The 15,644-nt window shown below is 42.8% G+C and overlaps 1 protein-coding gene across 29 annotated transcripts in view; it reads right to left on the reverse strand.

Annotated features, from left to right (window-relative positions):
- obscnb (obscurin, cytoskeletal calmodulin and titin-interacting RhoGEF b) overlaps window positions 1-15,644 on the reverse strand; it is a 614,792-nt gene that overhangs the window by 440,144 nt on the left and 159,004 nt on the right. For 28 of the 29 annotated variants that reach the window (XM_078231785.1, XM_078231827.1, XM_078231750.1 and 25 more), the window contains 3 exons: window positions 11,890-12,159; window positions 7,837-8,103; window positions 6,768-7,034 (listed from right to left, as the gene is read on the reverse strand). In XM_078231785.1, the coding sequence (XP_078087911.1) occupies window positions 6,768-7,034; window positions 7,837-8,103; window positions 11,890-12,159 (804 nt within the window). The remainder of the gene's footprint in view (window positions 1-6,767; window positions 7,035-7,836; window positions 8,104-11,889; window positions 12,160-15,644) is intronic. The other variant, XM_078231777.1, reaches the window with a different exon arrangement.

The following is a 15,644-nucleotide window of genomic DNA, read 5'->3' on the forward strand; positions in this document are numbered from 1 at the left end:
ATCTCTGATTTCTTATCTGATGCTATTCCAACATTACCACTACAGTTTGGTAGTCTGTAAACCATCCCCACAAATGTTTTTTTGCCCTTTGGTGTTTCTTAACTCGACCCGTACAGATTTGACATCATCTGTGCTAATATATTTCCTCAATATCATATCAATGTCTTCTTTAACCAACAATGCAACTCCGCCACTTTTTCCTTTCTGGCTGTCCTTCCTAAACACTAAATAGCCCTCAATGTTTAGTTCCCATCCTTGGTCACCTTGGAGCCATGTCTCCATAATGCCAACTATATCATACCCTTTTACATCTATCTGTGCAACTAATCCATCCATTTTATTTCGAATGCTTTGATACAAATCATTAAGGTGAACCCTTTTAATGTTTCTTGTCCCATTCCTACTATTTTTTACTGTGTCTTTATCTGACTTGACTTGATTTCTCTGCCTATCACTTTTCTTATTCTCCTTGCTGTCTTTTCCTCTTGTTCTTGGCTTCCCCTGCTCTGAATCTTACATAGGTTCCCATCCCCCTGCCACATTAGTTTAAACCCTCCCAACCATTCTAGCAAGTACCCGCCCCGCAAGGACATCAGTCCTGGTCCTGCCCAGATGTAACCATCCTGTTTGTACAGGTCCCCCCTCCCCCAAAACCAATGTCAAAGGAATCTGAAACTCTCTCCCTCGCACCACCTTTTCAGCCACATACCCATCCTATATATCCTGATGTTTGTACTCCAATTAGTACATGGCACAGGTAGTAATCCTGAGATAACTACCTTTGAGATCCTACTTTTCAGTCTGCTTCCTAGCTCCCTATTTTCTGTTTTTAGGGCCTCATCCCTTTTCTTACCAATGTCATTTGTACCAATGTGTATCACAATCACTGAGTGTTCACCCTCCCCCTTCAGAATGACCTGCAGCCACACGAAGACATCCTTGATCCTAGCACCAGTGAGGCAACATACCATCCTGGAGCCTCGTTTGTGGCCACAGAAACACCTATCCCCCTTACAATTGAATCCTCTATAACTATTGCATTCTCATGTTTCTTTACTCCTCCCCTCTGTAGCAGAACCAACTGTGGTACCACAAATTTGGCTGTTGCTGTTTTCACCTGAGAGGCCATTCCGCTCAACAGCATCCAAAACAGTACATCTGTTTTGCAGGGGAATAGCCACAGGAGATTCCGGCACTGCCTGCCTAACCCTCTTGTTCTGTCTGGTGGTCCCTTCCTGCCTGTGGAGCCTGAGCCTGCGGTGTGATCAACTCTTTATACGCGCTATCCACGAAACTCTCCGCCACGCAGATGCTCCACTGTGTCCCCAGATGCAGCTCCAGCTCTAAAACCCAGGTTTCCAGGAGCTGCAACTGGAGACACTTCCTGCACACATGCTGGCCGGGGGCACGAGAAATGGTTCCGGCCACCCACATGAAGCACGAAGAGCAGACCATGGCTTGGAGCTCTCCTGTCATGTCTTACCCCTTTAAATTAAACTTTTGGAAGATGCTTGATATCAGATTATATCCAATTCTCTTCTTTCCTGCTCCTCGTTACTACCAAACCTTACAAACCATAAACCACAAAAACAACCTCTGAAACTATAAGTGATAAAAGTATTAAATACTTACCCGACCTTACTACTTACCAATCAGCTCTTTCTCTTGTGTGCTCTACTACTGCAGCAGGGCAAAACTACTCTGATTTAAAATTTAGAAACCGAGGAGAAAAAGCAGAAAGCGCCTCTTTCCCCTCTGCACCAAAATCCCACTCAGCTCCAAATTCCTGATAGCCTCACCCTCACTCTGGTTGAATCTCACCCCAGATGAGTCTCTCCCACAGTTCGAGTGCAAGTTCAGTATATCCATTCCCTTAATAATATTGAGTACATAAGCAATTTATCCTCTGTGCCTTCTATTTTACAAAGTGAACAAGTTCTGGTCATTTAACTTCTTCTCAGTTACAGTTGTTTTAAGATAGTTATCAGTTAAGTTGCTCTTTTCTGCCTCCAATGCCTGGGTACTGCTGCTAAGCAGAACTGTACATTGTGGTCACACTAGTGATGTTAACCTTGACCTTAATCTTACATTCAATTGGAGAAGAAGCTGCTGATAACTGTCTCTGAGCAAAATTCCAGTGTTATAATTGCACATCATTAAAACAGTTTAGTTGGACCATGGTTCACTGATGCTGAATATTCCATGAGATAGGATTTCTCACATCTATGGGTAACTTCCATTGGTGTTGTTTTAATATTATTTTAATAAATAGTTTACCTTTCACTGTCAAGGCAGCAGAGGTTTTCTTATCGCCAGCTTCAAATGTTATATTCCCAGAATCTTTCACTGAAAGTTTTTTAACTGTTAAAATGTGAAAGCCATCCTTTAGTGATTTAATTTCATTCACGTCATTGCTGTGTAGAGGTGTTTTATCCAGGAACCACTGAACGTTGCTATAATCCGTCGGTGATATTTTGCACTTAAATGTTGCTGATTCACCTTCAAGGACTTCAACATCTTCAAGGTCTTCAACTATTCGAACTTTCTGACCTGTAATTAGTACAAATGAATTGCATACTTTGTTCCTTTATAAAGGCCATCAGGTGGAGGAGCAAGTTAGAACCCTTCTTTTCAGGATCTAGGTGAATATCTAGCCAGACTGATGAGTTGAAGATCTTCTCTCTTTGACGGTATTAGTAAAATGAGTCTCAGTGCAGTTTTCAATCAACGTGAGTACACAGCACAACATAATCTTGAAGTGGAGTTAGCTGGAATTTTATGTGTTTGCATGCAATTTGTTATTTGGAAAAGATATCATCCCTTTACATGACGTATTATTGGGGATATTTTAACTCTCAGCTAAAATAGGCTCAAAGTGGATGGAAAGATTGCATCACTGGCTATGCATAAATCCTTTTGATTGACATGGTCAATTTTGGACATCATTTCCTCATGATGGTGCGAGGAAATACTAGGTTGGCCCAAAATAAGCTTCTGGTGGTCAGCATGTGCATCATGAAGATGAGGTACGGTGCTCATTGTGGAGCTGAGCTGAAGCAAGTTTGTGTGTATTGGGAGGAAAAAAGAACATCCATTAGGAGAGCCCACATTATCAGACAATAGTCTGGGAGCTTTAATGGAGGAAGTAAGAAGGAGAACTCTCTTATTCTGTCATATGGAAGAAGTATGCAGTGCCATAGTACCAGGAAAGCTTAGTTCAAGTTTAGTGCGGAAAGGTGTTCAAGGGTTGCTATGGTAAGACTCTTGTTTACAATGCTGTTGTCATTGTCAGTTCAGCCTTTCACCAATTTACTCGAACAGCATCAATGAAAACCTACTTTTCAGCTTCAGTTTCTTGTCCTCCAATCATTGGAATAACAGTCAGTGCCTCTCCTCCTGCTGTTCAGTTTCTGCCACTATCAGTACTCTACAATCACTCTTGCACACACCTGATGCTTCTCTTTAGTATCAAATTATTCTACCCTCAGGTAGATGCTCAGTACTCCTCAGCATTCCACTCACTAACAAACTAATTTCTATCACGCAGGGCAAACTAGGGCGCAATTCCAGGGAACAGATCCTCGCAGAAGGAGGGACATAGTCCTTTCAATGCTGTCATCAGCTGCCATGGATGATCAGAGAAATTATGTAGAGATGCCGGCGTTGGACTGGGGTGAACACAGTCAGAGTTTTAACAACACCAGGTTAAAGTCCAACAGGTTTATTTGGTAGCAAATACCATTAGCTTTCGGAGCGCTGCTCCTTCGTCAGATGGAGTGGAAATCTGCTCTCAAACAGGACACAGAGACACAAAATCAAGTTACAGAATACTGATTAGAATGCGAATCCCTACAGCCAACCAGGTCTTAACGACTCAGATAATGTGAGGGGAGGGAGCATTAAGCACAGGTTACAGAGATGTGTATTGTCTCCAGACAGGACAGCCAGTGAGATTCTGCAAGTCCAGGAGGCAAGCTGTGGGGGTTACTGATAGTGTGACATAAATCCAACATCCCGGTTTAGGCCGTCCTCATGTGTGCGGAACTTGGCTATCAGTTTCTGCTCAGCGACTCTGCGCTGTCGTGTGTCGTGAAGGCCGCCTTGGAGAACGCTTACCCGAAGATCAGAGGCTGAATGCCCGTGGCCGCTGAAGTGCTCCCCCACAGGAAGAGAACAGTTTTGCCTAGTGATTGTTGAGCGGTGTTCATTCATCCGTTGTCGTAGCGAGTGCATGTTTTCCCCAATGTACCATGCCTCGGGACATCCTTTCCTGCAACGTATCTAAGATACGAAAGGATGTCCTGAACAAACTAGAGTCAAGAGGGATCGGGTCGTAGGCATCCCAATGATTTTTCTTTCCACTCCTTTCCAGTACAACTTGGGGGCACAGACTTCAATTCAATTATTTCCTCTTATTCAATCTTTTTGTATAAATCAAAATTGCATCCATGGAAAACATGTCGGGCACAATCTTACCTGCCGTTCACACCACGCTCCCACTGCAGTGAGGTCAGAGAATCTGGCGGCCATCTAAATCTCCGTTCACTGCGGCGAAGATGGGAGAAACCTATTGGCGTGGACGGTGGTAAGATTCTGGCTGTTAAGCAACTAAAATTCTGAAGGACAGAGGGAGCAATTTGATGTGCAGTATACACTGGTCAAGCAGCAGTTAGCTGGAGCAACATATGTACCTGCTATCAATGGGATGCTTGAACCATATTGTTAATTGAGGATAGGTTAAATTTGACAGGCTAGTTACCTGTGTATTCCCAGAGTTGATAGGCAGTTTGTTTTTTTGTTGACCTTCAACAATTGGTTTGCCTGTCTTTGGCTATGTCAGAGTGGACAAGACTTGCACAAAGTGGGGGCAGCCCCCTCTGTCCTTCAGAATTTTAGCTGTTTAACATGCAATATTAATTCACACAAAACGTTTGAGAGACAAAATAAATCATTTTAAATTCCTGCCTCCAGTTTGAACAGGATGCTGCGTGTTTACTCATCTGAAATGTATTGGGGTCCTAATATGTCATAAGTTCCTGAATTATCTTTGGGAATGAGGCTTCTGGTTATTTGTTGCAGGAGCCTCAGTTGCCTATTTCAACCCAAAATGGGAGAAGCACAAAGAAAAGATATGGTTTCCTCATTATTTTGGACTTGCCATCACCTCATCCTCAGAAAAAAGCAGAGCAGTAGAGAGACAAAATCAGACCCAGAGTTTCTAAATTAGTACCATGGCCTTTGTTAACTTATATCACACGCAAACGTTTCACAAAGACAATAAAGGCTTGATTAGATCAAAATAGATGAGAAGTAAAGTTAAATACAAGTAAACAACATGACTCAGAGGAGGAAGAAAGTAAAGAAATAAATTATTTGCTGAATCCAAACATCTGCCATTACTCAGGAATTGTCAATAAATGTTAATTCGATGTATAAAGAATTATGTACATATTATTTAGTTTAAGGTAAATGTTAAATGAAAAATCTTTAACATGTCATAATTTAATGCTTCCTTTGTTGCACCAGGTGTCAAAAAGATCACATTCCTTTTACACAAGATAGCAATTCTGTCCTCTCTCTCTCTCTATATATATATATATATATATATATATATATATATAAAGTGACCCATTAAATATAACCATGAATTTTAGCACTGCAGTGCAAACTAGTCTCATGGGTGTGAGCAAATTAATTCATTCAGGGCAAGAAAAGTATATATATTAGACAGTAAAGCTAAAATGCTCATAAAAATAGATGATTGAAATTGCATAATTGATCCATTAGTTTAGGAAATTTTACTTTGTTCCTGAATCTTTAAGCAAAGAGCATCCTTTGGTTTAAAAAAGCACAATACAATAATTCCATTCTGCAGTGGGAAATCTTTGTGTCATTCATAAGGCAAAGCAAAAAACATGTTCACTTTTCAAGAAAAAACTGAACAAATGCATCCAAAAATCATTAGCAATGGATTCCCCTGCACTAAAGTTACACTCAACTGTAGATTTAACTGTACCAGTCAAACAAAATTATGATGATGTACATGGATTAATGCCAAATGACAGCTGCTTACCACCAGAAAATGCAAAGGTAATTTATACACATCTTTACACACTCATTAAATGCAATACATTTTTCTCTCCTCCATATTTATTTATTCTCGAGAATTAACAAGTAGTACGTATTAAAACTGAATAATGATAGCAGCAAATAAAGCAGTTCCGTATGATAGATATAGAAACATAGAAACTAGAAGCAGGAGTAGGCCATTCGTCCCTTTGAACCTGCTCCACTATTCATTTTGATCACGGCTGATCATCAAATTCAGTATCCTGATCCCCCCCCTTTCCCCATATCCCTTGATTCCTTTAGCCCCTCGAGATATATCTAATTTCTTCTTGAAATCAGACAACGTTTTGGCTGCAACAACTTTCTGTAGTTGTGAATACTACACATTCACTGCTCTCTGGGTGAATAAATTTCTCCTCACCTCAGTTCTAAAAGGTTTACCCCTTATCCTCAGAACCCCTAGTTCTGGACTCCCCCACCATTGGGAACCTTCTTTCTGAATCTACCTTGTCCAACCCTGTTAGAATTTTATAAGTTTCTATGAGGTCCCCTCTCACTAATGAGCTCCTCATTTTATGATGCTAATGCTAGATCATGAAAAACAGCTGTTATTACAAATTAAATCATTAACTCAGAGTTCACAATATATGCAGTAACTGTAAACACAAAACAATGCATGCAATAGAAATGATCCAGACCTGCAACTGTCAGGAGAGCTCTTGAGTGTGCATTACCAATGTCACATGTGTAGTGGTCACTATCGATCTTCTCCAGCTGATTAATTGTAAGGCTTAGTAAAATACCATCCTGGTTCATTTCATATTTCTTGTTGGGCTTGATTTCTGCCATCCCCTTTCTCCAGACAACTTTGTGTGCTGGCTGTTCTGTTTCACATTTAAAAACTGCAGTTCCTTGCTCTTCAGTTTTTATGTCATGCAATTCCTTGGTAAATCGGTTTACTACCTCTGGAAAGAATATAAAAATGTAAGTAATATATTTACCAATAAATTAACTTAATGTTGGATACCAAACTAACTATATGTTGTATAGTTAACTGATGGATATACAGGGAGATTTAATAATCAAAAATTCCCAGCATGGAACGACAATGACATAGAGCTCATTTTAGGAAACTGCTGAAAGAGAAAATTTTCCAACTCACTTCCTACTTTCAATAGTGGATCACAAAATCACCCCCACAGTGGGTCTTCCTGACTCTAGTGATGTTTAAAGTATCCGAAACTAATCTTTATGCTCCTTGATTTGTCTTATTCTGCTCCCTCCTTTCAGTTCCCATGAACTACCTAGGTAGACAGTCCAGCAACCAATCCCTGTCATCTACCAAAACTGTTCTGTAGCTGGTCTATGGAAAATGGCTGAGAGCAATGGACAGTGACTTTCACACCAACTTTCTCTCTTTGCTGGTACAGAACTCTCTCACATGCTGTTTTAAACCTTAACTCAATGATCAAATTCAAATTCTCCATTCTCTAACTTGCAATTCAGAAGTGCAAAAGATCATCCCAGTACAATGAACGTGGGCTGCTATACCAACCATAACTCTATTTTATAGGAATGGGGATTTAAACATTCAAAATAAGCATTAAACAGTACATAATCAGTGGATTGTGACTCATGATATGGGACATATACTTGCAATGTTCTATCCACATATAAACCATAGTTAAATTAATATTACAAAGTTATGCACGTGTTGCCACTGACAATAGTGGTGGGGAAAAACAAAAATTAAATATATGTTTTTACCATTAACAATGACAGTAGCTGTGGTTTTAGAAGTCTCTGTTCCGCATGCATACTGTCCCGAATCCTTTGTAGTGACTTGATGAATTATCAATTTGTTTACAGTTCCTTGCTGAGATATTTCATATTTATTACTCTTTCTAATTCTTTTGTCCTCCTTAAACCACTTAACTGAAGAATCAGCCTTGGAGGTTTCACAGCTCAGTACAATCTCTTCACCTACTATTGCCACTATGTTCTCAAGTTGCTTTGTGATTTCTGCTGGTTTTTCTGAAACGCAAAAGTTCATATTAATACACTTTCATCCCTTGCAGTATAGGCTTTTTTGAAAGGTCAGCTGCACTGGTTTAAAGGTAGAGCAGGGGAGTGGAAATACAATACAGAGTTCTTGCTGAATTTTTTTCTGTGCCTCTCAACAGTTTGTTCTTGAGCAGTATGAATGGTTAATCATGAAAAGGTTATCCCCTCCCATACTGGTCTTGTGTAGTTTGGGTTGTCCAGAAAGGCAGCATATAATAATTTGGTCAGCAGAGAGATTACTAAGCTTTAAAATATAAGCCTACCTTAAATGATCCTTCATTCTAAACAAGCTAACATGTTGAGATGACACAGGGTAAAGTAATTATTTTGCAATATTTCTGCTCCATAAGGATAGCATGAATGGAACTCAAATCAAACAATTGAAACTGTAGTCTGCTTAAGTTTGTTTAGCAACTAATTTCAATCTCTCAATAATCTTGCTGAACAAAATAATTCCAAGTTGATCTTAAGTTAGCAACAATGAAAACATATTTTTATGTAAAAGCACTTCAGCTTTCTAGGACTATGGTATATTATAGTGTAATTTGGTGTCTGCTTGCCTTAGACCTATAGAATTCATAGAATCCCTTCAATACAGAAGGAGGCCACTTGGCCCATTGAGTCAGCAGCGATTCTCCGAAAGAAAATCAGCACCATCAGCCACCACCCCACCCCAAAGCCCCACCCATCCACCATGGCCAATCCACCTAACCTACACATCTTCGGAGAATAAGGGGAAATTTAGCATGGCCAATTCACTTAATTGCACATCTTTGGACTGTGGGAGGAAACCAGAACACCCGGAGGAAACCCACACAGACACGGGGAGAACATGCAGACTCCACACAGTCACCCAAGGCCGGAATTGCAATAGGGTCTCTGACGCCATGAGGCAGCAGTCTAACCACTGTGCCAATATGCCGCCTCTTGTGCAGCGGTAATGCTCTTGTTTTGAAATGGCTGGTACAGATAAGTGCTCTTGTAGGGGTTTTTGAAATGGATTATACCCCTAACCCACTTTGGGGCTATCCCATATCGGGATATAATGAACTTCACTTGAATTTAAAATAGCTCCTTCAAGGAAGTTGATCACCAAGAGATACTACCTTCTTGCAGATGGCTTTTTCAAAAATTATCAGCTAGGTTACAACTATTCAGATATTATAAGAGTCCAGGGGTCTCTCTTCAAAAATTGGATCGCCCCACTTTGGAGTATACAAGAGACAGATTCTTAAAGTTTTATATGGAATACTACGTGAGACATTGGAGAGGAACTTCCGGCCTTGACCGGTGCAGATCCCGGAAAACAGCACAGGGCCTAAAAATCGGTTTCCCGTCTGGTGCCAAACAGGAGGTGGGACCCACGACCTGCAAATCCTCACTCTCTTTGAGGAGAGAGCCCTTGATCTGGCCGGGGAGGAGGAGGAGGACAGGACAGTGAGCGACAGCCAGGTTGGAACGTGACCAGGAAGTAAGCATCCGCCAAACAGCTCAGAGGAAACTTCGGACGAAGGCGTCGAGGAAACCTCCGAGGCCAGGGTCAGTTAATCGATACTGGCTTCCACCACACAATCCACCAACGCAGATACTACCACTTCAGCGGGATAAGATAATGGTGAGGCTTCTGGGTCACTCTCTGGTGCACACAATTCAGCCGCTGATGTACATCGGGTGGAGGCGGGAACTGCCGTAGCCTCAAGCACATGGAGGTCTGCCGAAGGCAAGGAATCAAGCCAGGTGCTGGGCTGCTGCGATTAGTTCTCCCTAAACTGCTGGAGATGCAGCAGCAGAGCAGGGGAATGTAGGGGGAGCTGTCAACAACACTGCAGGAACTGCGAGGCATTTGGGAGGAGTCCCACAGGCTACAGGTGCAAGAGATATTGCCAACATTGTGTGACAGTGCTGCACCGTCTCCTTGCTGAGCAAAAGGCGTCCGTCAACTCATTGAAGAAGATGCGTGTCCTGCACTGCCGGAGCCTCTGTCTCCTCTGTGCCCTGACCCCCTCCTTCGGCCGATGGGCGCCCACCTCCTGCCCCCAACCAGCAGCCCCCTGTCCTCCTGTTGCAGCCTCTGGCCCGGACTGGCCTTGCAATGGGCGGACGTTTCCCTCCTCCGCCGCAGCAGCAACAATAGCAGCCACAAGAATGACTGCCTGGCCTACTGGCTCCATGGTGGCGGGTAAGGGAGGAGAGAGAGAGAGAGAGAAAGAGAGAGAGACAGACAGACAGTCCTTGGGGTTATCCATTTCGGGACTGGCACTCCAAGCCAGCAACCCATGTACCCACATGAGTGCGGACAGTGGCAACCCAACACCGTCCCCAGTGCCATGCGCCACTTCGACAGGTTGGCGACTGTCACTGCACCCTTGCCACGAGGGATACACAGAGCATATGGGTGGTTGTGCAGGGACCCTGCAGCATGGCAAGGGTGAACCCACCTGGTGTCTGGTACAGTGACTTCCAGGAATGGCCTGCAGTTCATACATACAGTGGAGAAGCACCCTCATGATTACCACGAGATGGGTTCCCATCGAGGGCAGCACTGCAGAATCCATGCAGTGTGAAGAGCCATGTTAACACCAGCAAAGCTCCCTTGATTGGAGTAGCAGTAAGAAGTCTAACAACACCAGGTTGAAGTCCAACAGGTTTATTTGGCAGCTGCCAGGCCTGCTGCTTGTTTCTGTTAGTGGGGCCTGGGATGGAAAGTTAGCAGACAGCCAGAGAGCCTGTCCAGTGGACACATGGCACGGTAACAATGGTGCTGTCAGTGAGGTTGGGGAGTCGATTTCGTATGCAACCCTTTGGGGGTCATTCAGTGAGTAGGGGGAATATGCGCAACACGAGCCCCAGGCCGACCTCTGGCCATTGGAACTGCAGACCATTCAAGCCCCCCACCCCAACCTACACCATCGCCACAGCTAAGACCCCTCCCCCAACAAGGGGCTAGAGTTTGAGTGGGGGTGGAGCGTGAGTGAGGGTGGGGCTATGATGGAGGGAGGGAAAGGGCAGCTCCACAGGGGTGATGATCAGGGAGGGAAGGGAACTCTACAAGGGTGGTAATTGGGAGGGGGCAAGCCAACACAGAGGGTGATCAGCAGGGGCAGTGGGAGTGGCGGGGCAATGGTGCCCCATCAGCTCAGCAGTTGGCTTCACCGGTGAGCTTAGGCTCCGCCTCCACCTCCACTCTGCCCAACGAGTCTGCACCGACTCTCTGAAAGAGTATTTTACCCAGGCTCACCATCCCAATTATTCCCCGTAACCCCACGCACTTACCATGGTTAATCTACCTAACCTACACATCTTTGGACACTAAGGAGTAATTTAGCATGGCCAATCAACCTAACCTGCACTTCTTTAGACCGTGGGAGGAAACTGGAGCACCCAAAGGAAACTCTACACAGATACCCAAGGCCAGAACGAATCCGATCCCTGACCCTGTGAAGCAGCAGTGCTAACCACTGTGCCACCATGCCGCCCTCAGGTATTTAAATATGTAAATCTATTTAAATTGATGATAATCATGCCAGAATTAGCAGTCATAATAGGATTTGTGCATGCGTCAAAAACGGCAGGAAAATCCCAGCTGAGATTAGCTTTTAATTATCAATTAAATTTAAATTCCACCAATTGCCATAGCAAGATTTGAACCCATGTTCCCAGTGCATTAGCCTGGGTCACTGGATTACTACTCCAGTGATATTATCACTTCATCACTGTCTGCCTGCTGCAAAATTTAATGATTTAAATAGTTGATACCTTTTACCATCAATGAGGCCTTCGAACTGAGATTTCGCACATGGAAAATAACTTCTCCAGCATCAGAAAGAGTTGTCTCCTTAATGTTAAGGATGTATTTTCGGCCAATATTAAATGCCTCAAATCGTTCATTGCCTTCCACTGACAGCCCATTTACAGTCCAGTAATATTCATCAATGCTTTCATGAGAAAGTATGCATTCAAAAGATCCATTTTCTCCTTCTTTAATCTCTGTGCTCTTTAGTCGTTTTGTGATTCCAATGTTCAGATCTGTAACAACGTAGGTACTAAAATGAAAACTAGACATACTTAATTATTGGCTCGAATGGGCTTTGGGCTTCAGCAATAGTTTGCACCAATTCAAGTGGTCTTATCTGAGTGCGATGGCGAACACTCTTACTCAAGTCATAAGCATTTTAAATACAGAAATATTCCTTGTAAAGTACTGTCAAACAGATTTGGTAGCATCATCTATAAGTTCCCCTCCAAGCCTCACACCATTCTTACTTGGAACTATGTTGCTGTTTCTTCACTCTCACGCATGGATCAAAATCTTGGAACTCTCTTCCTCACAGCAATGTGAGTGCACCTACACATCGATTGCAGAAGTTCAAGAAAGCTGCTCGCCACTACCTTCTCAAGGGCAATTAGGGATGGGCAATAAATGCTGACCTAGCCAACACTGCCAACATGTCATAAATGAATACATTTTTTTAAATGCTGTTCAAGTTTGTTGGCAGACAAAATGTTTATTAGTATACATGTCAGTTGACGATGTAGACTCTAAAGGTATATTATGAAACCATTATTGCAATGGAGGCACATAGCAATGCAGATTGTCAAAGTTTACACTGTTGGCACAGTGGTTAGCACTGCTGCCTCACAGCGCCAGGGAGCCAGGTTCAATTCCCAGCTTGGGTCACTGTCTGTGTGGAGTCTGCCCGTTCTCCCCGTGTCTGCGTGGGTTTCCTCCGGGTGCTCTGGTCTCCTCCCACAGTCCAAAGATTTGCTAGTTAGGTGTACTGGCCATGTTAAATTCCCCCCCAGTGTACCCGAACAGGTGCCGGAGTGTGGCGACTAGGGGATTTTCACAGTAACTTCATTACAGTGTTAATGTTGTGACTAATAAATAAACTTCTTAGCATATAATGTCAGCCATGGTTCAATTGGCTCACACTTACCTCTGGATTACTCAAGTTCTGAGTTCAAGTTCCTCTTAAGGGTTTGAGCACAAAAATCAAGGCTGACATTCTTGAGCAGTATTGTGGGAGCACTGCACTGCTGGAGGTGCTGCCTTTTAGATGAGATGTTAAACTGAGTGTCTGCCTGCTTGGGTGGATGTGCAAGATCCCATTACACTATTACGAAGAAGTGTGAGGGAATAATTCCAAATTTTTGCCCAATAACTTGACCTATCTATGTCCTTTTGCAGAAACTTTATGTTCTCTTTACAACAAGTTTCCTACCTATTTTTGTATCAACAACAAATTTAGCAACAATTAATTTGATTCTTTCATCCAATTTATTGACATAAACTGTAAATGGTTGTGGCCTCTGCACTGATCTTTGTGCCACTCCACTTGTCACATCTTGCTAATTGGAAAAAGACCCATTTACTCCCCATTTCCTGTCAACCAATCCTCTATCCAAACGAATGTATTACCCCTATAAATATAAGTACACCACACCCACAGGTTCCCCTTTATCCATGTTGCTTGTTACTTCCTTAAAGAACACCAATAAATTAATCGAATACGATTCCCTTTCACAAAACCATGTTGACTTAGCCTGATTGCACTGAGATTTTCTAACTGCCCTGCTATAACCTCCTTAATAATAGATTACAGCAATCTCCTTATAACAATGTTAAGATAACTGGTCCATTATTTCCTGCTTTCTGTCTCCTTTCTGTCCTGAACAGAGGAGTCACATTTGTTATTTTACAATCTGCCAGGACCTTTCCACAATCTAGGAAATTTTGGAAAATTAAAAGCAATGCATCCAGAGTAGTTGGAGAAAACTGTTCCCTTTGCACTGTTGCATTTTTAAAGCAGCAAGTGGTTAGGATTTGGAATGGACTTCCTGAAAGGATGGTGAAGGCAGATTCAATTGTAGCATTCAAAATGGAATTGGCTAAACATCTAAAGTTAAAGGGTGCAATCTTACAAAAAAAATCTAAGTGTCAAACGAACAAGTGAATGGGAGAGTTTCAGACTCGTTTTTTGAGTGAGTTTGAAAATGCAATTGAAGTGGGAAAAATATACAGAAGAGTACACTTTAAAAATGACTGCCTGGCACATAAAGAGTTAAGACCACAAACAGGCACTGACTCTTAGCCCAGACAATTACTTAGGATTAAAGATACTCAGACAACTACTTCTAAATTAAAATATGCAGGAATTAGATACTGCAGGAAACCAGTGGAAATAGGGACAAAAGGGTCTGGTAAAGAGATTAGCTACAGGTGGGATCGGGAATACAAAATACAGGAAAACCAATTACTGTAAACTACTATATGAATAGACCGAAACTAAAGTCATTGATAGTCACTGACGTAGGAAATGTATCCAGTCATAGAACAATGCGATGTTAACATGCTTATGACTGTATCTGTCTGTATTTGTCTGTAACAATGTGTTTAACGATCGATCACCTACTTGATTACAACGATGTGATAATGGCCAGATGTCCGGTCCATCTATTGTGTAAAGGGTATAAAGAGGACCGCTCCTATTGTCTCATTGAGAGAAGGTAGCTGTCTAGAAGCTCTGCGGAGTGCCAGTGCCTTTTCTCCATGAAGCTTCGTTAAAATAAAACTGTATTGTTGAAACCTTCAAGCCTGACTCACAAAGTGGCATTTTTCCCACAACAATTGGCGTAGTCGGCTAGGATCCTATTACTGGTGAGATCGATTGGCCACGATCGGAGCTGGGGTAGAGATCACTGAATCTGTGAGAGTCAGGCAAGGTCAAGAATACATTTATGGGTGGCACGGTAGCACAGTGGTTAGCACTGCTGCTTCACAGCTCCAGGGACCTGGGTTCGATTCCCGGCTTGGGTCACTGTCTGTGTGGAGTTTGCACATTCTCCTTGTGTCTGCGTGGGTTTCCTCTGGGTGCTCCGGTTTCCTCCCACAGTCCAAAAATGTGCGGGTTAGGTTGATTGGCCATGCTAAAATTGCCCCTTAGTGTCCTGGGATGTGTAGATTAGAGGGATTAGCGGGTAAAATATGTAGGGATGTGGGGGTAGGGCCTGGGTGGGATTGTGGTCGGTGCAGACTCGATGGGCCGAATGGCCTCTTTCTGTACTGTAGGGTTTCTATGATTTCTATGAATACAGTTTGCAAGGGGTTAAACTTAAGGGGCATTTGTAGTAATAAGTATTGTTGTATATGATACAGTGATAAGTACTAACTGCTGATAGTGATAAGTAACTGTTGCTTGTGCTGACCGACAAGAGGACAAGGTAGTGCCTGTCTCAAAACCCTGCCTTAGATCGATTGTTAAGAGGAGGAACCTCCCACGTGAAGGTCAGGAGATTGGAGTGGGTAAAGAGACACCAAGGGCACTTAGGATTGTGAAGCACAAGTGGCAGAGGTCGGTTAACATCAAACTCTGTAGTGGCGAACAAACGCAGAGTTGCGATCTGATTGCATGAAAGTTTGAAAAGTTGGGAACTGTACTGTCAATGTTGTGAAAAGCGGGGCGGAAAAGGAGCTTGATCAACTCTGACCTAAACCGGACTCCGGTGGAGAA

The sequence above is a fragment of the Mustelus asterias genome, chromosome 2 (assembly GCF_964213995.1).
Source record: "Mustelus asterias chromosome 2, sMusAst1.hap1.1, whole genome shotgun sequence".
NCBI classification, from domain to species: domain Eukaryota; kingdom Metazoa; phylum Chordata; class Chondrichthyes; order Carcharhiniformes; family Triakidae; genus Mustelus; species Mustelus asterias.